Here is a 24,753-nt window from a genome sequence, read left to right as displayed (position 1 = left end):
GGATCAGCCTCTTTTGGGTCTGTGAACTTTTAAATGCCTTCTTCCTATTTGTCTACTTTTGGGCATTGTGAGGATTTTTAGCCAGATCTTCTGAAGGCAGTTCTTCCCAGGGGAGTGCAGGAGAATCAGTTGCCTTGGGGGGCCTTCCTAGGATTCAGATGCCCCTATCCAGCAAGGTGAATCAGAATCTCAGGAAGAGCCCAGCCTTGCCTATACTTGAAAAATCTCCCTATGCTGGGAGGTGGGGGCACTTCTGCCTCAACTTCATGTTTAGTTTCACGGGTTTCGTGAGTCATGTGCACCCCTTTCGTTATCCTGTCTCATTTTGCCCACTTTTATGCCTAATGTGGACAGTAAATAAATTAGCATCCACTCCATGCCTTTTCCAGGTGGAATAAGATCTGGGCTGGACTCCCCACTGCATAGTATTTATCGTGACATCTGAGTCATGGTCCTACTGCACTGTGAATACTAAGCAACACAATCTTACTTTTGTTAAACTTTAAAAATTACTGAGTTTATTTTTTTTTTTTTAAGATTTTATTTATTTGAGAGAGAGAGAGAGCACGAGCAGGATTGGAGAGACAGGGAGAGAGAAAGAAACAGACTCCCTCCTGAGCAGGGAGGCTGATGCAGGGCTCGATCCCACTTTCCTGGGATCATGACCTGAGCTGAAGGCAGGTGCTATACCAACTGAGCCACTCAGACACCCCTACTGAATTTATTTGAAGCTGCCTCAAATCTCTTTACAAAAGAAGACAAGATATAATTAAATTTATTTAAATTTTAGCTTTTCATTATAAAACTCTGTGTACATATATATACATATATATAGTCTCGATTTTTATTTTTTTATTTATTTTAATATTTTATTTATTTATTCATGAGAGACATACAGAGAGAGAGGCAGAGACACAGGCAGAGGGAGAAGCAGGCTCCATGTAGGGAGCCTGATGTGGGACTCGATCCTGGGTCTCCAGGATCACGCCCTGGGCTCAATGCGGCACCAAACTGCTGAGCCACACGGGCTGCCCCACAGTCTCGATTTTTAAAATTTAGTAAATGCCAAAGCTTAAAAAGAGGGCAACAACCCTCCCTTTCCAGGGAGCCACTATCGAGATTTTGGTATGTGTCTTGCAAGCAACACTCCTTTTTATTTATTTTCTTATTTGTTTATTTTTTAAAAGATTTATTTATTTATTCATTCAGAGAGAGTGAGAGAGAGGCAGAGACACAGGCAGAGGGAGAAGCAGGCTCCATGCAGGGAGCCTGACATGGGACTCGATCCCGGGTCTCCAGGATCACACCCGGGGCTGCAGGCGGCGCTAAACCGCTGCGCCACCAGGGCTACCCTGACACTCCTTTTTATTTTTATTTTATTTATTTATTTATTTTTTTATGATAGGCACGCAGTGAGAGAGAGAGAGGCAGAGACACAGGCAGAGGGAGAGGCAGGCTCCATGCACCGGGAGCCAGACATGGGATTCGATCCCGGGTCTCCAGGATCGCGCCCTGGGCCAAAGGCAGGCGCCAAACCGCTGCGCCACCCAGGGATCCCTGACACTCCTTTTTAAAAAATAAAATTATCAGTATTGATTTTGTTCTGATCATACATGATTGTCATAAAAATACTCAAATAGCACAGAGAAAGCAAGTCCCTATAATTGTACAACCCTAAAGATAAGGACTACTAACTTTCTAACTAATTACAAATACACAGCAATTTTAACCTAAATAGGATCATACTATACTCATTGATTCCAGAACTCTTTTTTACCAAGCAGTGTGTCATGGAATCCTTGTATGTAACTACAGGAAGATCCACCCTTGAACCGCTGAGTCGTATTCCACTGTAGGAAGGTGGTATCTATATATTCAAGATCCTATTGACATTTTGATTGTTTCAAGCTTCTTTTCTTCTACAAATAGTGCTGCAGTGAACATCCTTACAGATGTATTTATAGTACGTATCCTGTGGTTTCTTTAGGGCAAATTCCTAGACAGAGAATGGCCAGTCAGTGGAAATGAACATTCACAATTTTGGTAATTTCCCTACTTCCCCAAGATTGCCCTCCAAAAAGTTTTTACCAATTTGTCCTCCAAATCTTTTTTTTTTTTTTAAGATTTATTTCTTTATTTTGAGGGAGTAGAGGGCAGAGGGAAAGGGAGAGAGAAAATCCCAAACAGACTCCCTACTGAGTGTGGAGCCTGACACAGGGCTAGATCTGTGACCCAGAGACCATGACCTGAGCCGAAATCACGAGTTGGATGTTTAACTAACTGAGCCACCCAGACACCCCCTCCAATTTTTTTTTTCTACACATAGATTTATTTACTCTGTTAGGTAGTCACACTGTGAATATATTAGTATCCTGCTTTTTCTTTTAGTAACACATGTTTTGGTGGGGTATATTACATAGTCTACATAAATCTATTTTAGTGGTTGCATAATATTCTACCAAACAGATTTATCATGGTTTACATAACAGCTTTTCTATTGGTGAACATTTACTTTTTATTTTATTTATTTTTTAAAAGATTGTATTTATTTGACAAAGAGAAAGAGAGCACAAACAGGGGGAGTGGCAGGCAAAAGGAGAGGGAGAAGCAGGCTCCTCACAAAGCAGGGAGCCTGATATGGGACTCCATCCCAGGTCTCTGGGGTCATGACCTGAGCCGAAGGTAGATGCTTAACGAACTGAGCCACCCAGACGCCCCTTTATTTTTTAAAAAGATTTATTTATTTATTTTAGAAAGAGAGAGCATGAGCAGGAGGGGCAGAGAGAGAGAAAGGATCTCACGCAGACTCCAAGCTCAGCGTGGAGCCTGATGCAGGGCTCAATCTCACAACCCTGAGATCAGGACCTGAGCCAAATCCAAGAGTCTAACACTTAAACCACTGTGCCACCCAGGCACCCCGATTGGTGAACATTTAAATTGTCTCCAGTTTTTTCAATATTATAAATAATATGGCAATGAACATCTTTTTTTTTTTAAGATTTTATTTATTTATTCATGAAAGACACAGAGAGAGAGAGAGGCTGAGACACCGGCAGAGGGAGAAGCCAGCTCCATGCAGGGAGCCCGGTGTGGGACTCGATCCTAGAACTCCAGGATCACACTCTGGGCCGAAGGTGGCGCTAAACCACTGAGCCACCCAGGGATCCCCCTCTTTTTTTTTTTTTTTTTTTTAAGTAATCTCTACGAACAACATGGGCCTTTAACTCATAATCCGGGATTGAGAGTCACATGCTTAACCAACTGAGCCAGCCAGGTGCCCCTGAACCTCTTCCTATATAAATGTCTATTTTTCTTTCTTTAGGATTTTTTCCCCTTGGGATAGATTCCTAGAAAACTGATTACTAGATACAAACATTTAAAAGCTGTGAAACACTCTACTGAATTGCATTCCAAAGGAAAGCAGTAAATATAGTAAATGGTGAAATTTTGGAAATAACCCCAGATATCCATCAAGAGGGAATCGATTATGTAAAATATCATGCAGCCAATGGCAGACTATAGCCATTAAAAGGGCAAGGTATATTTATTTCCATTCACATGTCCCTCCACAATGTACTGTTGAAAAAAAGCAGGTTTCAGAAGACAATATAGTATTTGGGGGGAAGAAATAATATATATAAATAACAAAATTCCAAAGTCATAGCCACCAAATTGCTAACCATTCTTTTAAAAGAGGGCAAGGAAAATAGGAATTTTTCCATTTCTACTTTGCAAATTTTATTTTATTTTAATTTTAAGATTTTATTTATTTATTCATGAGAGACACAGAGAGAGACAGAGGAACAGACACAGGCAGAGGGAGAAGCAGGCTCCATGTAGGGAGCCTGACGTGGGACTCAATCCCGGTCTCCAGGATCACGCTCTGGGATGAAGGGGGCGCTAAACCGCTGAGCCACCTGGGCTGCCCTGCTTTGCAAATTTTAGCCTTACAGTGAGTCTGTAGATTTTGTCAGCAGGAATCTTAATTAACGAAAAGGAAAGCTTATAAATTATTTTTAAATAATGTTGCCTTTTGATTTATTTAATGAACAGTAATTATTATTTTTTCTTTACATGACAAAAATCCACCCATCTTCTTTATTTTTTTCTTTCCCAAGTCTAAATTTAGTAAGGTACCCCTGCCGGAAGCTTCTAAATAGTCAATTCTAACTCTTCCCAGGCCTGCTGGGATTACAACTTTCCTCTCTGGATGAAATCTGGAGTTTAATGACGCCCATGGGATGTGCTGCTCAATCTTCCTGACAACCCTAAGAGGGAAGGTGCTGTTACTGCCCCATTTCACACACGGAGAAACCGAGGCTCGCAGAAGCTGGCAGTCACTTTCCTAAGGAGAGTCAGCAGGGCAGGGGCTGGCTTTGAAACAAGCCCAGGCCCGCATCCTTGGCCACTAACTCACGGGCTCCGAGCTGACTGCCCCGCTCAGCCAAGGACTGGGAGAGAAATGTTCCATTTTAAAAACTGGCTAAAAGTCCTGGAAATGCTCAGAGACAGCCAGAATGGAAAAAGATGCTCAAAGGGAACAGAACTTCTCAAAGAGGCTGAGGCTGCCCTGTCATGTGTGACACGTGGAAAACTTGACACATGTAACATACAGGCGGTTAGTGGGAGAATTGGTCATGCTCTTTGGCAAATTGCTCCCTGTTCCCTCTTTGCCCACCTCTCCCCATCCCTCCACCCCACTGCCACAGCCCTGCCCTGGGAGGAAGCACTTGGGACCACCTCAGAGGAAGTGACTCAGTCCTGAATCTCTGTCCCAAGTTGGCAACTAAGGAGTGGGAGCCCCTCCTTAGGCCTCATGGGGCAGCGAGTCCGCCAGACCCGTCTGGCTAGTGTTTGTTCTGAAGGCCCTGGTCTCGGGCTATCTCTCCTCCAGATCCTCTTTGCTTGGCCACGTCAGCCACACCTTGGCATAGCCATGGGATGGTCGGGGTGGAGGGGGACGATGAGCCATCTCTCACATCTACCTCTCCTGGGCATCCAGGGCACCACTTTCCTCCCCATCCTGCTGCCTCTCCCGACCCCGCCCCATCTCCTTGGCCTCCATCTTGCCCTCAGGATCACCACCTGTGACCCAGGCACACTAACCTCCAGGTCTCTTCCTGCATAGGGAGATTTACCTGAGGGGCCCTACCCAGGCATGGGAAGAGGGATGGGACTGGTTCAAGATTTGCCCGACCTGGGTCCCATGTGACCACCACCAAGTGGTGAGGGCAGCCCAGCAGGACTCCTGTGAGTGGACTCCCCATCATCAGCTCAATGAGGCCCCCTCCCTGAAGAGGAGCTTGTTCATGAACCAGAAGGGCTGATGTCCACTCACCCTGAAGAGGAAGGCAAAGACATCCACCCTTCATTCATTCTCTCATTCCTTCAACCTGCCCTCTCTGAGCCCCAGGCATGTGCCTGGCTCTGCTCCTGCCCTCAGGGCAATGACAATCCAGTTGTTGGGTGTGGGGGGAGCATAGAGAGGCCCCTAACCCAGTTCTTGGGGTAGTTAGGCTAGACTTTCTGGAGGAGGTGGCATCCAACAGTCCTGCAGGAGAATGAAGCAATGTGAGATTTGTCCAGAATCCCATTGAGCTGAGGGCAGAGTTCACAGAGGGAGGAGGTTTTAGAGTAACTTCCCCTTGGGCCTCAGTTGATAAAAATTGGAGGGACGTGGGTACCGGTGAGCTCCTACTCCAAAGGAGCGGGGTAGAGACAGGTTGGCTGGGCAGATGTTGCTGGGGATGATGGTGCCAGGCCGGGGCATGCAAAGGGAGGCAAAATCGCGTGGATTCTACCAAGAGGGCCCGGGGTCCAGCCAGGCCCCCGCGGGGTACTGCTCATGCTGCTGGCACCCCACTCCGCATGCCCCCTGCCCTGTGCCCTCGCATGCTTGCCTGTGGCTCCTGCATGTCCTGTATGTGCCTGCTGGCTTCCCCCTGCCCCCTCCCTCAGCTCTGACAAGGACCATTGCCTGTCCCCAGCCTGACTCAGGAGGCCAGCTGGCACCTCGGGCCCTGCCCTCCCCGGATTCTTCCTGGATAGGAATCTCAAGGCTGTTCTCTGCCTGATTCCCCACCTGACTGTCCCTCCAAGCCTTTGAGAGGACAAGGCATAGCTCTGGGGTCAGCGAAATCTTTGGGGGCTGACGGGCCCCCAAACAGAGGCCTCAGTCGAATAGTCTGTTTCCAAGAGGCCACTACCGAGGTGAAAGAGGAGGCCAAGCCCCGTGGCACTTCTGCCCATGGGAACTCACTGCCCTCCCCCCAAAGCTGCCCAAGTAGGCCAGGGACGAGGGCCTAGAACCGGAAAGACCCTCGAGTTGTCATTTGGAACCCACACTTGGGGGAGAGGGTGGCCGTGGCTTGGTGCCTTCAGCTTCCTGGGGACCCCAGGCCTCTCTTCCCCTCATCCCGGGCCTTCTGTGTGTGCCTCCCACGCCACGCCCCTGGATCCTCGGATTCTGGTGGGGTGGAGGAGCTCCCCGCCAGTGCCCCCTGTGTACGTGGCTCTCTCCCCTCCCGCCCCTCCCCAGCTGCAGCAGTACCCCCGGCTGCGGGAGGAGATGGAGCGCATCGTGACCACCCACATCCGGGAGCGTGAGGGTCGCACCAAGGAGCAGGTGAGTCCACAGCCCCTCCTGCCCCTGGGCCCTCCTCCCTCTCCTTCCCATTTTGCCTCTTCTGTCTTTGTCTCCCTCACGCTTTCTGGCCTCACACTCTCTGCTTCTCTCTCTTTTTTTTTACTGTGGGAAAATATGTACAACGTAAAACATACCACCTTGACCACCTCTCAATGAGCGGGTCAGTGGTATAAAGCACATTCACACTGTTGTGCCACCGTCATCCCCATCTGTCATACCCCCCCATCTGTTGTCTCCAGAACCTTTTAATATTCCTCAGATGAAGCTCTGTGCCATTAATCAGTGACTCTCCAGCCCCTGCCTTCCCCCAGCCCCTGGCAACCACCATTCTACTTTGTGTTCCTACGAATTTAACAACTCTAGGAACCTCGTATAAGTGGAATCCTATAACCATGGTCTTTTTGTGTCTGGCTTATAACACTTAGCATAAAAAAAAACACTTAGCATAATTTTCGCAAGGTCCATCTATGCCAGGTGTCAGAATTCACTTCTTTAAAAAAAAATTTAACCTCAATTAATTAACATATAGCGTATTATTGGTTTCAGAGGTAGAGGTCAGTGATTCATCAGTTCCAATGCTCAGTACGTCATGTGCCCTCCTTAATGCCCATCACCCAGTTACACCATCCCGCTACCCTCCTCCAGCCACCCTCAATTTGTTTCCTATGATTAAGAGTCTCTTATGGTTTGTCTCCCTCTCTGATTTTGTCTTGTTTTATATTTCCCTCCCTTGACCTATGCTCCTCTGTTTTGATTCTTAAATTCCACACAAGTGAAATCACGTGATCATTGTCTTTCTCTGATTGACTTATTTCACTCAGAATAATACCCTCTAGTTCCATCTATGTCATTACAAATGTCAAGGTTTCGGTTTTTTGATGGCTGAATAATATTCCATCATAATATTTATCATATATATATATCACATCTTATTTTTTTAAACTTTTTTTTAAGATTTATTTATTTATTCATTCAGAGAGAGAGAGAGAGAGGCAGAGACACAGGCAGAGGGAGAAGCGGGCTTCATGCAGGAAGCCCGATACGGGACTCGATCCGGGGTCTCCAGGATCACGCCCTGGGCTACAGGTGGCACTAAACTGCTGCGCCACCGGGGCTGCCCTATGCCACATCTTATTTATCCATTCATCTGTCAGTGGACATCTGGGCTTTTTCCATGGTTTGGCTACTGTGGACATTGCTGCTATGAACATTGGGTCGTAGGTGCCCCTTCTGAATTCCCTTCCTTTCTAAGGAATACCTGAACACTATTCTATTGCCTGTATATGCTTTCATTTCATTTCAATAGTTTATCAGATATTCATTCATTCAATCACAAACATAGTCACTCAATGCCACCTCTGAGCTGGGAGGAGCAGAGATGAGCAGGCCCCTTCCAGGCTCATGGGCGAGTCCTCCTTACTTGTCCAACTCTCTGTCACCTTTCTATCTATACCTGCTTCTGGCTTCCAATTCCTAGCCTCCATCCTCACACGCCCTTTCTCCACCACGGTGCTGCCGCCCCAGTCATTCACATCTTTATTGTAAGTTTTGAATCCTCACTGATCTCTTTAATTACGAAAGTGATAAATACTTAATAAAATCTTCAGCCCCGCTCACAATCTCTCTCAAAAATAAGTACAATCTTTTTTTAAAAAAGAGAGATCTTATCTATTTATTTGAGAGAGAGAGTGAGAGAGAGCACAAGTTGGGGAGGAGGGCAGAGGGAGAGGGACAAGCAGACTCCCCACTGAGCAGGGAGTTTGATGAGAGGGCTCAGTCCCAGGACCCTGGGATCATGACCTGAGCCTAAGGCAGATGCTTAACGCACTGAACCACCCAGGTGCCCCAAGGCATTTTCCCCCTAGGCATATACACATTCCAGATTCCATCTTAATCTTCAGTAACTGCAGTCCTGCTGTGTGTCTTGTCTTTTTCCTCTAAAGATAATTGTAGTAGCTAACATCTGTTGAGTGCCCATTACATGTCAGACATGTGATCTGCCTCATTTCATTGTGTCTTCACCACTCCCAGGAGGCAGACCACTTCATCTGATGAACTGGAGACTTAGTGAGCACAGGTTTATTATGGAAAGCAGTGGCGCTTGGGTCGAAACTCAGCAGTGTGCGTCAGGCATGTCACTCTGGTCAGAACTCAGTTACAAATCCCATCACTCATCCTGGGATTTTCCGATGCCAGAACCTAGAAATTGTCTTCATTCTTTTGAACAGCTATAGAGAGCTTTATTGTTCAGAGGATCCAATAATCTATTTCACCTTCTGATGGTCATTGGCTTGTTGAAAATTTTTCTCCTTTACAAACTACACCACACTGAACACCCTGATATACATATATCATTGCTCACTTTGTGAGTCTATGTATCTATCTCTAGATGTGAATATGTGCATTTTAATATTGTTCAATATTGCCAAATTACCCTCCAAGAAGGTGATCCTAACTTGTACTTCCACCAACAGTATATGAGAATCCATCTTCCCACAATGCCCACACTGGTCATTACCAATATTTATTATTAATTTGATAGGTTATAAAAGGGTCTCATTCTTTAGTTATGAGGGTGAGCATTCTTTTACATAGACTTATTGATTACATGTATTACCTCTATGAATTACCCATTCATGTTCTTTGGCTATTTTGATTTGTGTTTTTGTGTCTGTCATTTATTTACTCATAGGAACTCTTTATTTATTATGGGTACTATTACTGATGCATTGATTGATATATTATGGGTTCTATATATGCTATAAGTATGTTTCTTCCAGCCTTTCATGCATTTTTAAAACCCTGTCATATTTTTTCCACTTGCCTGTTGACCTGCATATCCTCAAAGGTTATGCTCCTCATCGATATTGAGCTGGCGTACATGAATACCAATCATGAGGACTTCATAGGCTTTGCCAAGTGAGTGCTCCCTAGGCTAAGAAGTGACACCTCTAGTGTGTGTGTGTGTGTGTGTGTGTGTGTGTGTGTGTGTAGGACCCAGGCCTGTTGGGTTAACCCTCTGGGTCTGGTGCCCACTGAGCAGTGGCATTGAAGCTAGGCCTCTTGAGAGGAGAAGTTCTGAGACTCTTCCTTCTCTTCTTCTTAGTGCTCAGCAGAGGAGCAACCAGATGAACAAGAAGAAGGCTTCAGGGAACCAGGTGAGTGAACCCCAGTGCCCCAGCCGGAGGGATGGAGGGTGCCGGATGGACGCCAAGCTCTGAGAGCCCCCTCCCCCGAGGGGAAGGGTCTCACAGGGGCCAGGGATCCTATCAGCTGCCAGCCACAAGCCTCCCACTCTGCCTCAGTAACCCTCTCTCCTCTCTCCCGATGCTTCTCGTGGTTGCTATGGTTACCTCTTTGCAGGATGAGATTCTGGTGAGTACCAGGACTGGGGCTCTTGGCTTGTATAGCGAAGGGGAGGAGGGGACCCATTAGTAGTGGGGATGCCCAGGGGGCAAAAGGGCACTCTTTGGCTTGAGCTGCTTGCACATACCAGCACATGGGTGCCCACACATGCTCTCAGTCCAGAGGCAAGGCCTGGCCATTCAGAGTCCCATCAACCTGTCCATTAGTGCGCATGAGCTAAGCTTCTACTTCAGTCAGAGGTAGACCATTTGGGCTGGGCGGGCACAAATGGCTGGCAGGGGCCTGGCACTCAGTGGGTGCTCCTCAAATATCTGTTGGATGGATGGATGCATGCATGGATGGATGGATGGATGGATGGAAGAGAAATATGTTTTTAAGATAGCCATCTCTACTGGAAAGTTGAGTAAAGAGATAAATGAATGTCAAGAGACAAGTCCCTCCTTGCCCATTCTGTCCTTCAGATTTCTGCTGAAACACCACTTCTTACCCCCACCTGTACCCACAAGCCATGGTCTGGAATCTTCCAGAGGCCATAGTTTCTTTATGACAATCTAGGTGTTTGTGTGATTATTGGGTTCATACCTATTTCCCTCTCAAACCCCATGAGGGGAAGGGTTGGGTCTCTCTTGTCCATCAGCAAGTCTTCAGCCCTACAGCCTAGTGCCTGGCATAGAGCAGGTGCTCAGTAGAACTAAGGCATCAATGAGTGTAATATCTGAGTTCAGCAAACACTCGGTGGTGCCTACACTGCACAGGCTGCCAGACAGGAGTCAGATTCTGGCCCTGCCCCCTGGAGACCTGAGCCTGCCATCAGGCCCCAGCAGGATGGGAGTTGGAGGGGCAGGAGGTTTCTGGTGCAGGAGCTCTGCAAGGGGGTTTAGCAGAGCTGGGGGTGGCCAAGAGAGGACAAAGCCTGCAGGTCAGAGCAGGGAGTAGAGTGACAAAGTCTGCTCATGAGATACTGGGGTAGGGAGTGCCAGGGCATGGCATTTGGACTCAGTTCCAAAGATAGTGACAAGACACTAAGGTCCTTATCGGACCTGGACAGGGTAGGAGAGGCACCACAGAGCACCTGGCTACCTTGTTTCTGTTAATGGCTAAGGTAGCTACTCAGCTACTGATCCACTATGTCACTTGGGTTCTCTGCAAGGTTCCTGGGGAAGCCAGAGGGTCGAGGAGGGTTCCAGGAGGCCTCAGAAGCAGGCTTTCCTGCCAGCCCCAGGCTCCTCGGCTCTTCTCTGGATGCTTAGAGAAGCCAGGGAGGTCAGGGCTAGGGGAAGGAGAAGAGAGAGTTCCCTCCTCCTCAGTTTGGCCCACCCCCAGGGTCTAGTTAGTGGCCTTGCCCTTGGAGTAGAATCTACAGGCCTTGTTTGTGGTGATGGCTCAGGATGGTCTTGGGGACAGCTGCTTCCTGCTGGAAAACAGATCTTTGCCTATTTCTCTGGGGTCCTCTGGGAGGAAGGGCCTGTTCAATTCATGCTCAGCCTTTCACCCTGTTCCCAAGCCCTACCACCCTGCTCCCATTCAGGGCCTGAGGCCAAAGACCCTCAGAACCATTCATGTTTTCATGCCACAAACATTTATCGATCACTTACTGGTTGCCAGGCACACTGCAAGGCGCTGGGATATGCCAGTGAGCAGGCAAAAGAGTTCATAATTTAGCAAGGCAGTCTGACATCAACAGATAATCGCTCACTCTCTCTCGCTCTTTCTCACACACAGACACACACAGACATACACATGACACACAATCTTGAAACCTCAGTCATTGTCATAGGAGAAGACTTAAGGGAGTTGTAAAAGACAGTAAGATGACAATGAGGGTCCTGACTTATACTGGGGTCAGGGAGTGCCTGCCTGAGAATGTGACTTTTGAGCTGATACCCAGAGGGTATGGAGGAATTCGGCAGGCCAACAGGAGGGAAGTGCTTTCTAGGCAGAGACAGCAGCAGCACTTACATAGTCACTGAGATCAGAAACAAGTCTTAGAATTAAGTGGATCTTAAGCTGAAAAGACATTGCCCAGTTGGCTCCCTACACTCTACTTGCATACTTTTAGCGGTGGGGAGCTCATCCCCTACCAAGGCTACCAGTCCCCTACTCAGATGGCTCTGACTATCAGAAGGCTCTCTATCCTGAGCTGACCTATGCCTTCCTCTGTCTTCCAGTCTGTTACTTGTGGTTCAAAACAGGGCAGGTCTGGCCCACACCCTCCCTGCCCAGCCAGGCTTCCAAGAGCTGGAGGAGGGGTGGGCTTTTGAGTGTTTCTCTTTGCCTACCCCATCCTCCAGGGAGAGTCCTGGCCTCTCCCCACTGACCTCCTGCCCTCTCACCCTCCAGGTCATCCGGAAGGGCTGGCTGACCATCAACAATATTGGCATCATGAAGGGGGGCTCCAAGGAGTACTGGTTTGTCCTGACCGCTGAGAATCTGTCCTGGTACAAGGATGACGAGGTGAGTAAAGGGCCACTGGTCATCAAAGGGTTTGGCTGGGGCCAGATTCAGGCTCAGACACTACTCCAAGGGCTTGGAGTAGATTGGGCCACCCAACAAACAAAGTTTTTTTTTTTTTTTTTTTTTTTTTTTTAATCCCATTAAAGCCCCTTGAATAAAGGTGGCCCGCAAGGATCAGAGGCAGACAATCCTGAGAGCTCATCCAGCGGGAAAGAGAAGGTGCCTTGGCAGGATCAGGGAGCTTGGGGCCAAGTGCCCTGGGGAGGGTAGGCAGGGGCGCCGGGTGCCCCTCCCTGACCCCGCCAGCCTTGTGGCCTTCCTGTTTTCCTGCTCTGGGGTGTGCCGCCTCCCTTGTGGCCCCCACAGACCTATGACACACACATATGTCCAGCTGCCAGACACCCTATTAACCCCTGCACCCCAGTCCCCCAGACCCCACGGGCACAAGAGAGATGCCCTGAGGGCCTCCAGGCCAAGGGGCCAGGAGTGATGGGGCCCTGCAGAGGCTCCACACAAAACCCCTCCCTGCCCACATGGGCTCACAGAATGCCTGCCACCTCCCTCCCTTGCTGCTGGTCTCCTTTAAAAATGAGTCTATTTGGCTTCCACATCTGGATTCCAGAGGTGACCAGAGAGAACAGGGAGGGCTTGGGGCTTTGGGGGGGAGACTTGTGGTAATGAACTCCAGCTGGCCACCCAGTGGGGGAGGGGACCTTCTTCCTGAGGAAGCTTTCGGAGGAGAGGGAGCTCTCAGTGGGGAAGTGGGGCTGGGGTGGGAGCTGTGATTTTGGTCTCTGAGCTCCCTCCTTGATCCCTGCCTCCTCCAAGTCGCCCTGGGCAAGGCCCCCTCCTCCTCATCTTGGGCTGGGCCTTCCGTCGTCACTGGCGGGGGCGCCAAGCCATCTGGACCTCATTACCCCAACCCTGGCCTCTCCCCGAGCATGGGGCCCCTGGAAGGGTTGGAGTGTGAGGTGGCGTGACGTGGGGGGGGTGTCGCTTCCTGCTCTGTCGCTCAGGCAGGCTGCCTAGACCCCCTCATGGGCTGGGGGCACTGATTACTGGCCCTAGGACTCCTGGTGCTCTTAAGTTGGGGCTCCTTATGTGTTGGGCCAGGGGACAGTGTGAACTGGGGCTGAGGGCTGCCCTGTGGGAGAAAGTATCCAAGAGGGACCCCGTCCTTGAGTGGTGGGTTCTTTCTGAGCTTTGTATGTACATTTGAGTTGGGTTGTGTGTGGGAACTGTGCTGAGCATGTGAGGGGTGCAGTAGGGGTGGGTAGTAAGTGCTGGGGGGTGGGGTGTGTGAGGCTGATGGATGATATGTGTGGCGGGAGGGGTGGTGGTGCAGGAGAGTGTTTGGGCTATAAGCATCTAGGTGTGGTTGGGGGAAGACCATGTGTGCCCTTTCTCGGCGTGTAAGTGAAGCTGTATGTAGCAAATGGGCTGGAGGAGGGAGAGTGTGCATGTGGAGCATCTGAGAACATGCGTGTGCTTGGGATGTAAGGATGGGAGAGAGCTTGTGTTCCGTTGTGAGGGTATGTATGTGTGCACAAGCCTGTGGCCTTGAGATGTGCAAGTGTGCTTGCGGCATGAATGTGTGATATTAGTTTGGGTGTGGGAATGTATGTGCCTGAGTGGCGGAGGTGTGCATGTCGAATTGAGTGCGTATGTGTGTGTGTGTGTTGCATGTGAGTGGATTTTTGCACTAGAACAGCTTGCGGACATGGAGGTGGTCTGGGCTGCAGGGAGGATGATCTGTCCCCCTCTCTCCCCAGCTGCCAGCCCTCTAGTCTTTGGGACATGGGCGGCCCTCTGGGCAGACAGGCGGCTCCCCATATCCGTAGTCCTCATTGAACCCCCCCATCTTCTCGGTCTCCCTCTGCCACCCATCAGCATCCCCATCCCGTCTCACAGCACGGTGCCCCCCTCCCTCTACACCTCCTCCCAGCACCCGCTGCACCCCCCAGCAGCCCCCTGCCCCATCTCCGGGTTCCGGTTCTGGGATGGCGGGTGGGGGTCAGTCCAGCTCTCCAGCGGCGGCGCCGAGGGTCTAACCCAGCCCAGCCTAACCAATGTGCAGACTACTGTACAATTTGGGAGTCCTGAACAGATAGTCTAAACACTGGGTAGACGGAGTGGAGGTGTCCTCTGGTCCTTCCAGGCAGCTGTGTCTGTCCGTCGGGTGAGAGCTTCGGCCCCATCTCCTGGAGACCCAAGGCCCCCAGCCCCAGCCCAGCCAGCCCGTGGTCCCCTCTCTGCTCCCGACTCCCCTTCTGCCTCCTTTGACGTGGCAGGGGTGAGCGGGAGCTGTGGCTGGGAAGGAGGGGCCTGGGGAGGGGGCCGGCCGGCAGGAAGGGAGGGGTGGGGGGAGGAGGCCGCTCCTACCTAGAGTCCAACCCCAGAGCACTGGGCGGGTGGTGGCGGGGCCTCCCTCGAACGCTTCCAGATGTTCCCTGGCCGCGTGTGCAACTTCCTTCTCTCCTCCCCCAGCCGCCCTCTGGGGCTCCCGGCCACCCGCCTGGCATAAAGAAGGCTTTATGTGGCTGGACCGGCCAGGCGGGTGTGGAGGGCAGAAGGAGGTGGGCAGGATGGTGCCAGGACCGGGGAGCAGGGTCCCCCTAAATCCATCCCCGACCTGAGATCCTGGATGAGGCTCATGCCCAAGCCCTGAGTCCCTGAGATCCACACAGACATTCCCCGGCCACGGCATGGGTCCTGTGGTGTGGGCATGTGGGGTACCAGGGGTTCCTCCTCCCAGAGCCCCCTCCTGGAGTACCTTCTCTGCAGAACCCCCGAGCCTCCCTTGGACAGCTACAGACAAATGTCGGCCCACAGCAGGCACACATTAGTGTGCACGGAGGCCTGGCCCCCACATGCCCATCCACAGATACATATTACTCCTCCCAGATGACTACAAATAAACCAAACGCATTCAACCTATTCAGCAAACCATATGCACGTGAACGTGCAAGCCCACAGTGTTCCCCACAGGCACACTCCATACAAACACAGATATTTACAGCTGCCACATACATCTATGAAACTGTGCACACATCCGCCTTGACACACAGGCCTGCTCACACAAACACATGGCCATGCTAGGCACCTCCCCAGGCACACACATGCCCACACACACACCTACGCAACACAGACACGTGGGCTCACATCACAGTGGTGATATGGTACGTGCTCCAGCTGGCATGTGTTTACACACACAACTACACACATGCTGCACACAGAGACATACCATCTCCAGGCTTGTGCTGTGCGCCTGATTGCTAACACATGGGCGCCTGGGGGGTGGGGCGAGGAGAGGGTGTGGGCTGAGCCAGCCCTTTGAAGCTGCTGGTGCTGGTGGCCCCCCTTCTTGTCTCTATAGTCAGGAAATGAAATCAGCAACTTAGCTAAAGCAGGTCCCATTGGCCAGGCCGGGGGCGAGAGAAGCTTGAGTGAGGGGTCCCTGGCTAGGGCTGGCCTGGACAGCATCCAGGGCTTGCTTGGGGGGGAGTAGGATCCACCCTCCGTCTCGCCACCCTGCCCTCTTGGGCTCTGGCATGTATGCAGAGGTGGTGGGAATGGCTTGAAAGCCACTGGGAACCAGAGGTGCTCAGCAGGTCCAGGGCTCCGTGGCCAGGCTTTTTTCAGACAGCACCTATGCTGTGCAGGGGGCATGGGTGCCCAGAAACCCAGGGCCGCCCTGGGGCTCCAGAGCCCTGCTCCCCCACTGCCCCAAACCTCTGCATGGAACACTCTTAGGATATGAGGCATGGCACCGACCTCACCCATCGCTCCCACCTCTATCCACAGGAGAAAGAGAAGAAATACATGCTCTCCGTGGACAATCTGAAGCTACGGGACGTGGAGAAAGGTTTCATGTCAAGCAAGCACATCTTTGCCCTCTTTAACACTGAGCAGAGGTGGGTCCCCAGACTGCAAGCCCCAAACCACCTTTCCTGAGCAGAAAGGAGAGGGACCTGCTCCAAGCCCCACAGCGAGAGTCATTCCTTTGACAAATATTCAGTCAATCACTTGGTAAGCGCCTGCTCTGCCTAAGACACCCTGCTAAGCATGGGGGACAAAGGGCCCATCAGGCCGGATCCCCTTGTTGCTCAGTGTCCAGCAGGGTTGGTGACAGTACCAGGCCTCTCACCTCTCAAGCCAGGGCTGACCGAGGGTTCAGTACAGCTGCCATCAGGGAGGTCCCCAGAGAGCCAAGGAGGGAGCCAATGGAGGCTGCACAGTCAGGGATGCCCCTCGTATGAGATCTCAGTCCCCCTTCTCCTTTTTAGTATCTTTTTAATAGAGCATTTTACCATTTTTTTCACTGAATCCTTACAATGACCCAGGGAGGCAGGAATTGTTTTTATTAATCCATCTTCCAGGCAAGGAAACAAGCTTGGGAGGTGAGGGGACATGCCCAGGGTCACACAGCTGGGAAATGAGGAAGCCAGGACTGGGCCCCAGGTGTGATGTCCCCAGTCTGTGCATGCCCTTAATCACCTGGGTGAGTGGGTCTCCGAGCCTTCTCCCCTCGCCGCCTGCCCCACCTTGCAGGAATGTCTACAAGGATTATCGGCAGCTGGAACTGGCCTGTGAGACGCAAGAGGAGGTGGATAGCTGGAAGGCCTCTTTCCTGCGGGCTGGCGTATATCCTGAACGCGTTGGGGTGAGTGGAAGGGCAGGGAGGGGGGCAAGTTACTTCTAATAGGGGGCCCTGAATCACTATCCTCAGCGATGCCAAGTCATGTCATCAGGGCTCAGAAATAGCACAGATCCTCCCCCTTACCTGTACTGGGGTGGGATCAGAGTTAAGCCTTCCTCCTGTCCTCCAAAGCCAGTTTTTTGTGAGCCTCCTTGACCACAGATGGCAATTCCTTCATTCTCTTCGTAGAATAGTTCAGGGGGTTTTGTGGCTACCTTCATTTCCCTTCTCTCCTTCACTGTGGTGATGTCTACAGTTGCCTTAGGGTTGGGGTCAAGTGCCCTGGGTTCACTCATCTTTTCCTTTCTGTGTGTGTGTCTGCTTTGGCTGTGCTTGCTGGTGGCGGCGGCGGCGGTGGTGGCAATGCTGGTGTCGTGGCCTCTATGGCTTTGGTGTGGGCCTCCCAGGACAAGGAGAAAGTGAGTGTGCCCCTCTCTCACCTTCTGCCAGGTGTCTCCAGCCTGGCAGCAGCTCTGGCCAGGTCTTTAGAATCAGGAAGGGGGTGGCACCTGGGTGGCTCAGTGGTTGAGCATCGGCCTTAGGCTCAGGGTGTGATCCCAGAGTCCCGGGATCGAGTCCCACATCAGGCTACCCCCAGGGAACCTGCTTCTCCCACTGCCTATGTCTCTACCTCTCTCTGTCTTTCTCATGAATAAATAAAATCTTTTTAACAAGAAAAAAAAAGAATTTTAGAATCAGGAAGGGGCCTTGGAAAGGTCTTTGCTAATTGAGAGACTGGGAGACTGAGGCAAATTCTAGGCACCAAGTTGAGAGTGGAGATAAGGCTGAACAAGGGTTTGGGTGCCTTAGAGACACTGGGGTGGGCAGAGTGCAGACACAGAACGTTTGGAGGAGCCAGTGTCTGTGTGTTCAGGCCCTTTGCTCTCTGTACTCAGTTCTCCAGGCACCCTTCAAGGGGCTGAGACCCTGGGAGTGGCTGGAACCTGGCTACGAGGGCCCAGCCGCTCTGATGCCCTCTATTCTCAACGGCAGGCCAGCGAAACAGAGGAGAATGGCTCAGACAGCTTCATGCACTCCATGGACCCACAGCTAGAGCGGCAGGTGGAGACCATCCGGAACCTGGTAGACTCATACATGGCCATCGTGAACAAGACCGTGCGTGACCTCATGCCGAAGACCATCATGCACCTCATGATCAACAATGTGGGTGCAACACTTCGTGGGCAGTGGGTGCTCTTTTGGGACCAGGGAGGGAGTGGCTAGATTGGCCTGGGGGAGGCACAGACCAGTCCCTTGGGATCAGGTCTAGAGAGGTAGGTATAGGTCCACACTAGAGCTGTCCAAAAAGAAATATAATGTGAGCTTTATATATTATTTTGTAGATTCACATACTCAAGTTGTTCCAAACATGCTTAAATATTTCCCAAAAGGGACTAGGAATCACACCTTTTGAGTACTCCCTGACCATGTTTTGAAATGCGCGCCCTGCAGAACCACTACCACCCATGGCTTAGTGAAAAAGCATGGCCCCCAGGGAATTAGAACTGTATTTCAATCCTGGCTTTGCCACAAATTCTGTTTGACTTTCAGTAAACTACCCTTCCTGAGCCTCTGTTTCCCTCTATGTAAAAATATGGATAATAATAGAGTTGAGAATTAAGGGAATATAAAGTGCAGAGCAGCACAGTGCCTGGCACATAGTAGGAGTAGGTGCTCAACATATATTTAAATAACGAATAAGTGAGACACAGACCTATGGTGTAAAAACCTCAGTGCCTCCCCATGAATATCCCGGGGCCTGCGCCAGGTAGCACCTGTAGAGCATAAAGGAGCCCACCACCTACACATAGAGACTCAGATTTCACCCAATCCAGGCATGTATTTACATCTGCTACTCAAGGGCTTGGGAATTTTTAAAATGCCATCTACCTTATTTTGGCCCCGTGGATTGTGCAAGTCCTTGGAAGGGGTTATAACTATCCCATTTTACAGATGAGGAAACTGAGGCTGAAACAATGCTGAATAACTAGGTGTGCTGGTTGCATGGTAGGCCCTGAGTGCCCTCCCGTATCTATGACCTTGGACAGGTCAGTTTTCCCCTCTGGACCATCTGAGAAAAGGGCAAGCATGGAGACGGGAAAGCGGGGGAGATCTCTGAGTGGCAAAGCCAGGACCACCGAGCTCCCAGTCCAGCGCACGGTCCCCCAAGGCGGCCAGACTGGCACAGGCGTCAGGTCCTAGCCCCTCCTCTCTTGGCGCGCCCGCAGACGAAGGAATTCATCTTCTCGGAGCTGCTCGCCAACCTGTACTCGTGCGGGGACCAGAACACACTGATGGAGGAGTCGGCGGAGCAGGCGCAACGGCGCGACGAGATGCTGCGCATGTACCACGCACTGAAGGAGGCGCTCAGCATCATCGGCGATATCAACACGACCACCGTCAGCACGCCCATGCCCCCGCCCGTGGACGACTCCTGGCTGCAGGTGCAGAGCGTACCGGCCGGACGCAGGTACCAGGGCCGGCCCCCACGGCCCCAAAGCCCCCCAACCCGGGGCCCGCGGGAGGTGGGCCGGGACCGGGCAGTGGCGCGCCCGCGTCACCGGAACGGCTCCCACCTGGAGCAGGGGGCGGGGCTTAGAGATGGGCGGGGCTTGACGCGGGGCGGGGCTTGCCGTGAAGCGCTGGCTGCGGGGCTGGGTGGAGCTGGAACTTCGGAGCCGCCCGAGGCGGGGCTTAACCTCCGGGAACGAGTAGGGCGCGGCGAGGCGGGGCTTCCGCGCATGGGCGTGACCGGCGCTGGGCTGGGGCGGGGCCTCAGGATGGGGCGGAGCTACTCATCTCCTCCCTCCTTGTTTTCCGCGCCCTGTCGTCCGCAGGTCACCCACGTCCAGCCCCACGCCGCAGCGCCGAGCCCCCGCCGTGCCCCCAGCCCGGCCCGGGTCGCGGGGCCCTGCTCCTGGGCCTCCGCCTGCTGGGTCCGCCCTGGGGGGGGGGCGCCCCCCGTGCCCTCCAGGCCGGGGGCTTCCCCTGACCCCTTCGGTCCTCCCCCCCAGGTGCCCTCGCGCCCCAACCGCGCCCCGCCCGGGGTCCCCAGGTGAGTAGGGGCTGAATGCGGCGGGAGAGACCACCGGGCGGGCGTAGCCGGGAGGAAGGGAGGGCCAGAGCCCGCCCTCTCCATCCAGGGCGCTAGGACGCGGACGTGGACGCTGGAGCCACGGGAGGTGTGGCCGAGGGCTGGCGGAGCCTGGCCCCCCAGGGGGCGCTGAGTCCCGGAGGTGGTCGTTTCTGGGGAGGGGGCCATGGGACTCATCCCACCTGCCCCCTTCTTTCTAGCACTTGCATGGCGCTTCCCTCCCTCTTCACTTCTCTCCTCCACCCGTTGCATTCCTCCTTTCTCCTCGCACTCCTCCCTCTCCTCCCTTCTCCATTCTGCCCTCAACTTCTCTCTCCCAGTCCCTGGTGACCTACCTCAGGTCCGGGGATCTGAACCCGGATCCTCTCCAGATGTGGAATTTGTTCACTTACACTCAGGGCTGCTCTGAGTCCTGACTCTCTGAGCTGTCCCAGGGGGCATCTGGCCTCTGGCCCACAGGAACAGAGGCCAGGCTGTGACTGACCAGCAAGGTGTGTGATGTGTGTGTGGGCGTGCACACAAGTGTGAGTGTAAGAATGGCATCCAGGCACGGGCTAGGACATGGAACAGCTGGGAAAGGGGACTGGGAGCCATGGGGCAGTCTAATGGCTTTCTTCTTTTGCCCTGCCTCTGGCCCAACCTGGCCTGAACCAACATGATGGGTATAGAGGCAGGAGTGGGTGAAGGCTGCCCCATTTTCCTGGAGATTTCCAAGGAAAAGGATTCTACATCGTCCCTTGGATTTGCCTTCTTGACTCATGACCATTTTTCAAGGAAGCTCATTCTGATCCCTGTTTCCAGTGGCCACATTCTTTGAGGAGAAGCACATCAGATCAGTAGCAACCACTTGTGTTTCCACATGCCTGGAGGGTAGGGCCTCGCCTTCTTGGGTCTAGCCTCCATGGACCCCAAATGAAGCAGAGATGGGACTTGCTTCCATGGTGATCTGATGACCAAAGCAGATGGGGTAAAGCAGGCAGCATGGTAGTTGGTCGAGAGTGCGGGATTGGAGTCCAGATGTTCTGGTTCACCCTGGGCTTTCCGCAAGTCACTTTCTCTTCCAGGGCCTTAGTTTCCCTTCTACCACATGATATTTAACATTCTGCCTTTCTCCCAGGGTTGGTGTGAGGATCAAGGGAGACAGTGACTGTAGAACTGTCTGCAGTTCTACAGTTCAGACTGTAGCCACAAACTGCAGATGTGGCTATAGGAGCACTTTGCTAACTTCTCTTGTGAGTCGAGATTCTTAAGGGTATTTGACATGCCCAGGTGTGACATATGGGAAGAGGAAGATTTGGCACCTGCTCTAACTCCAGTCTCACTAACATACAGGAAATGCTTGGCAAGTCACCGCCTTGCCTCGGGGAAGAGAACAGTCTGGGATGCTTCAAGACAGATTGACCTAGGGGAGGTCTGGGGGCTGATTGAGATAAGACTCAGGTGATGAGGAGTCAGGGGCGTCGGTATGGAGCAGCAATGAAGGCAAAGGTTTAGCTTGGGATGCATTGAGGAGAGCCGCTGGCCAGAGAAGAGTGCAGATAGAATGAGGAAGAATAAGAAAAGGTTGCCGTGGGTACAGTGGGGGCAGGCTGCAGAACCTTAAAAATTCTTGGGACTCAATGCTATGGGGACTAGGGAGCCATGGAAGGTTCTCGGGCAGAGAAATGACAGCTGGACCCTGAGAAAGCAAGTCCTGTCCCTTATGGAGCATTGCAGGTGGCCCTCTGAGCACTCCAGGCACGAATGTGCAGGGAGCTGGTGCAAATGCCTCCTGTGTATGGGCGAGCTTCTGTGTCGTGACTCAGCCCACGCGTGTGCTTCAATGTGCCGAGTGGCTGCATGCCCCGATCCGTGCTGCACGTGCCAGCCAGTGAGGGTGCTGGGCAGCGGGAGGTGGGGGAGGTGTATGCGTGTTGTCTGTGGGCATGTGTGTCAGTGTGTGCATGCGGGGCCGTGGGGCCTCCCAGCATGTGTGTGCACGCCCGGGCGTGTGCGTGTGCGTGACCCCCACCCCCCAGGCCTGCCCTGTCTGTGCGTGTGAACTGCCATGTTGATCTCGTGCTGTCTTTCAGAATCACTATCAGTGACCCCTGAGGAGCGTCAGCCACGGTAGGTGCATACATGCCTCTCTGCCTGCTGCATGAACAGTGTGTCTGCCCCCCGCCCCCCGCCGCTGCACCAGCTCCACACTGGGGGGCGCACCTGGGACCTCAGAGCCAGGCTCCCCTCCCTCTCCCTTCTGCAGCTCCAGACTTATTCTTTCCTCTTTCTGTCCTCGCTGCCAGCTGGCTCTCTCACCTCCCTCTCAGCGAGCCTCGGGACTCAGTGCCACTGCTCAAGACCTCCATGGCTGAGCCTGGGGAGCTCTTGGGACAGGCTCCGCGCCCGAGCTGGCAGACACAGGTGCTCTCTGGAGCCATCAGAGAGGACAGAGGGCTCATGGTTTATGGTGTAGAGGCAGGAACCTTGGAGGGGGTTGTGCGTGTGGCTGAACTCAGCCAGCCAGGCTTGGAACTTTGTCCTGGGGGTGCCACACTCATTGTCCAACCTGAGCCAAGCTGTCGGGGCAGGGCAGCCAGCTCCCAGCTCAGGAGCTCTGGGAACCGAGGCCATGATAGGGCAGAGGAGGTCACAGCCCCACCTCCTCTATGGTGCCAGCAGTTGAGCAGCAATTTGGGGCGAAGGCTCTGGTTTGCTGATTTCTGAAAGCTGGAGGGCCCTGTCCACAGTGTACGGGCGAGGTAGGATCACGCAGCCTGTTCCTCTCCCTCCTGGTATGGTCATGCTTGTGACGGCACTACAAACGACAGTGTCCTCTGCCCCAGATGAAGCACCGTAAGCCAGCCCTCAGGCTCCCGGGCCTAGGCCTGGTGCTCCTGGGGTGACCTACACTTTTCAGCCAAGGGGACGACAGTGTCCACCAATCTAGGCAAATCAGCTTTTCTGAGTCCCACCCTGGTTGGGCCGCACATGCGCCCAGCAACCCACCTGCCACTCTGTCCCTGCCGCTGACTCTCACTCTTCTGCTTTTCCCCAGCAGGAAGGGCCCAGCCTCACCTACGCGACCTGTGGTCCCCCGGCCAGCTGAGGCTCCCCTCTTAGACTTATAAGCCTGTGGCCGCTGGCATCCGGCTTGCCTGACCTCCCTGCCTCCCCAGGGTCCCTTCTGAGGACTCCGGGCTTTCTGCCCACCCAGAGGGGCCTCCAGGTGCCCCCTCCAGCCATCCTTTTAGCTTTGCCCTCCTGGTTCAAACACTGTTCTTTCTCCTGTCTCTCTCCACGAGGACTGGTGGCTGTGGCATGGGGCATCAGGACCCACATTCCGAGACTAGGGCTGGTCCTGGGCCAGTACATTGGAAGACATGGGGGCCAGAAAAGAGGGAAGGCAGAGGGGCCGAGCATGTGCCTGGAGCTGTGGGTGCACTGCCTGGTGGTGTATGAGAGACCGGCGTGCGTGGCAGAGGGAGGGCCGCCCCGGCCTCCATCCAAGACCCCTGGGAAGCTGTGGCCCCCACCCACCTCCAGTTCCTCCTACCTTCCCTTTCTCTCTCCTCCATTCCAGAACCCTTGCCCACACCCTCAGCTTTGTTTTCGCCCCCTGTCCTCCCCTCCTACCCCACCGGGCTTGGCTGCCCTTGCCTTACCAGTTCTCTTCCTCCTTCTCTCCGTTCTCTTTTTGCTTTCTCTCCAACTGCCAGCCGATCGGGTCAGGCAAGTCCGTCCCGTCCTGAGAGCCCCAGGCCCCCCTTCGACCTCTAACCAGATCCCTCTATTCCTCGGAGACCTCCCTTTCCAAGCCTGCCTGGACGGCTGTTCTGTGACTTGACAGTGGCTCCCCAGCCCCAAAGCCTCCCCCTTCATCTGTGACTTAGTCTGTTGTAGTGGTGAGCTGACACATCCAGGCGTGATATTGGTGAAAACTTGTGCCCCTCTGTGGTATTGCTCCTATCCCATTCTATAAATAACTATAAATACACACACACACACACACACATACATATATGGCTGCCACAGCCTCGCCTCTAGTGTTGGGAACCAATCACCACGCTGTCCTTGAGGAGTCTTGTGGTCCAACTACAGGGGAACACTGTCACCCTGACATCCCCCTCTCCAAAGTGTGCCACCTCCGATGAGCCTCCCTGTCATGCCCGGCCTGTGGACGGCCACTCTTCCGTCCCTCCCCCGCTCGAGCACAGGGGGGCGCTGTACTGGCAGCTGTGTGGTCCTCTGCCACCAGTCTTGCTGTCTCTTGGCTGAGAATAAAACCCATTTCTGGACGATGGGAGACTGTCCTCTGCTGGCTTGTGTTTTTGTGGAGTTCAGGGGAAGGGGAAGGCTTCAACCTTGGGATGAAGCGGTGGGGAAGGGCCCCACCATTGCTAGGGTGTTGGGATGAGTGGCGAAGAGAGGTCCTGTCCTTTCCAGGGCCTACTGGGAAAGCACCTGCGGATTCATGGGTTATCTTTCTGGGAAGCCTGCTCTGCCCACTAGGGG

At 52.9% G+C, this 24,753-nt stretch overlaps 1 protein-coding gene across 1 annotated transcript in view; it reads left to right on the top strand.

Annotated features, from left to right (window-relative positions):
- DNM1 (dynamin 1) overlaps positions 1–24,551 on the top strand; it is a 45,598-nt gene extending 21,047 nt beyond the window's left edge. Inside the window, 14 exon segments of the mRNA XM_035721095.2 lie at positions 6,539–6,625; positions 9,495–9,565; positions 9,753–9,804; positions 10,010–10,021; positions 12,353–12,466; positions 16,271–16,380; positions 17,018–17,129; positions 17,573–17,584; positions 18,159–18,329; positions 19,394–19,635; positions 20,003–20,111; positions 20,114–20,220; positions 22,332–22,368; positions 23,300–24,551. Coding sequence (XP_035576988.1) covers positions 6,539–6,625; positions 9,495–9,565; positions 9,753–9,804; positions 10,010–10,021; positions 12,353–12,466; positions 16,271–16,380; positions 17,018–17,129; positions 17,573–17,584; positions 18,159–18,329; positions 19,394–19,635; positions 20,003–20,111; positions 20,114–20,220; positions 22,332–22,353 — 1,221 coding nt within the window. The 3' untranslated portion in view covers positions 22,354–22,368; positions 23,300–24,551.
- The last annotated feature ends 202 nt before the right edge of the window (positions 24,552–24,753 follow it).

Source organism: Canis lupus, chromosome 9, assembly GCF_003254725.2.
Source record: "Canis lupus dingo isolate Sandy chromosome 9, ASM325472v2, whole genome shotgun sequence".
Classification (NCBI taxonomy): domain Eukaryota; kingdom Metazoa; phylum Chordata; class Mammalia; order Carnivora; family Canidae; genus Canis; species Canis lupus.
The sequence above is the reverse complement of the archived record's forward strand: the minus strand, read 5'-3'. Positions and strand labels throughout refer to the sequence as shown.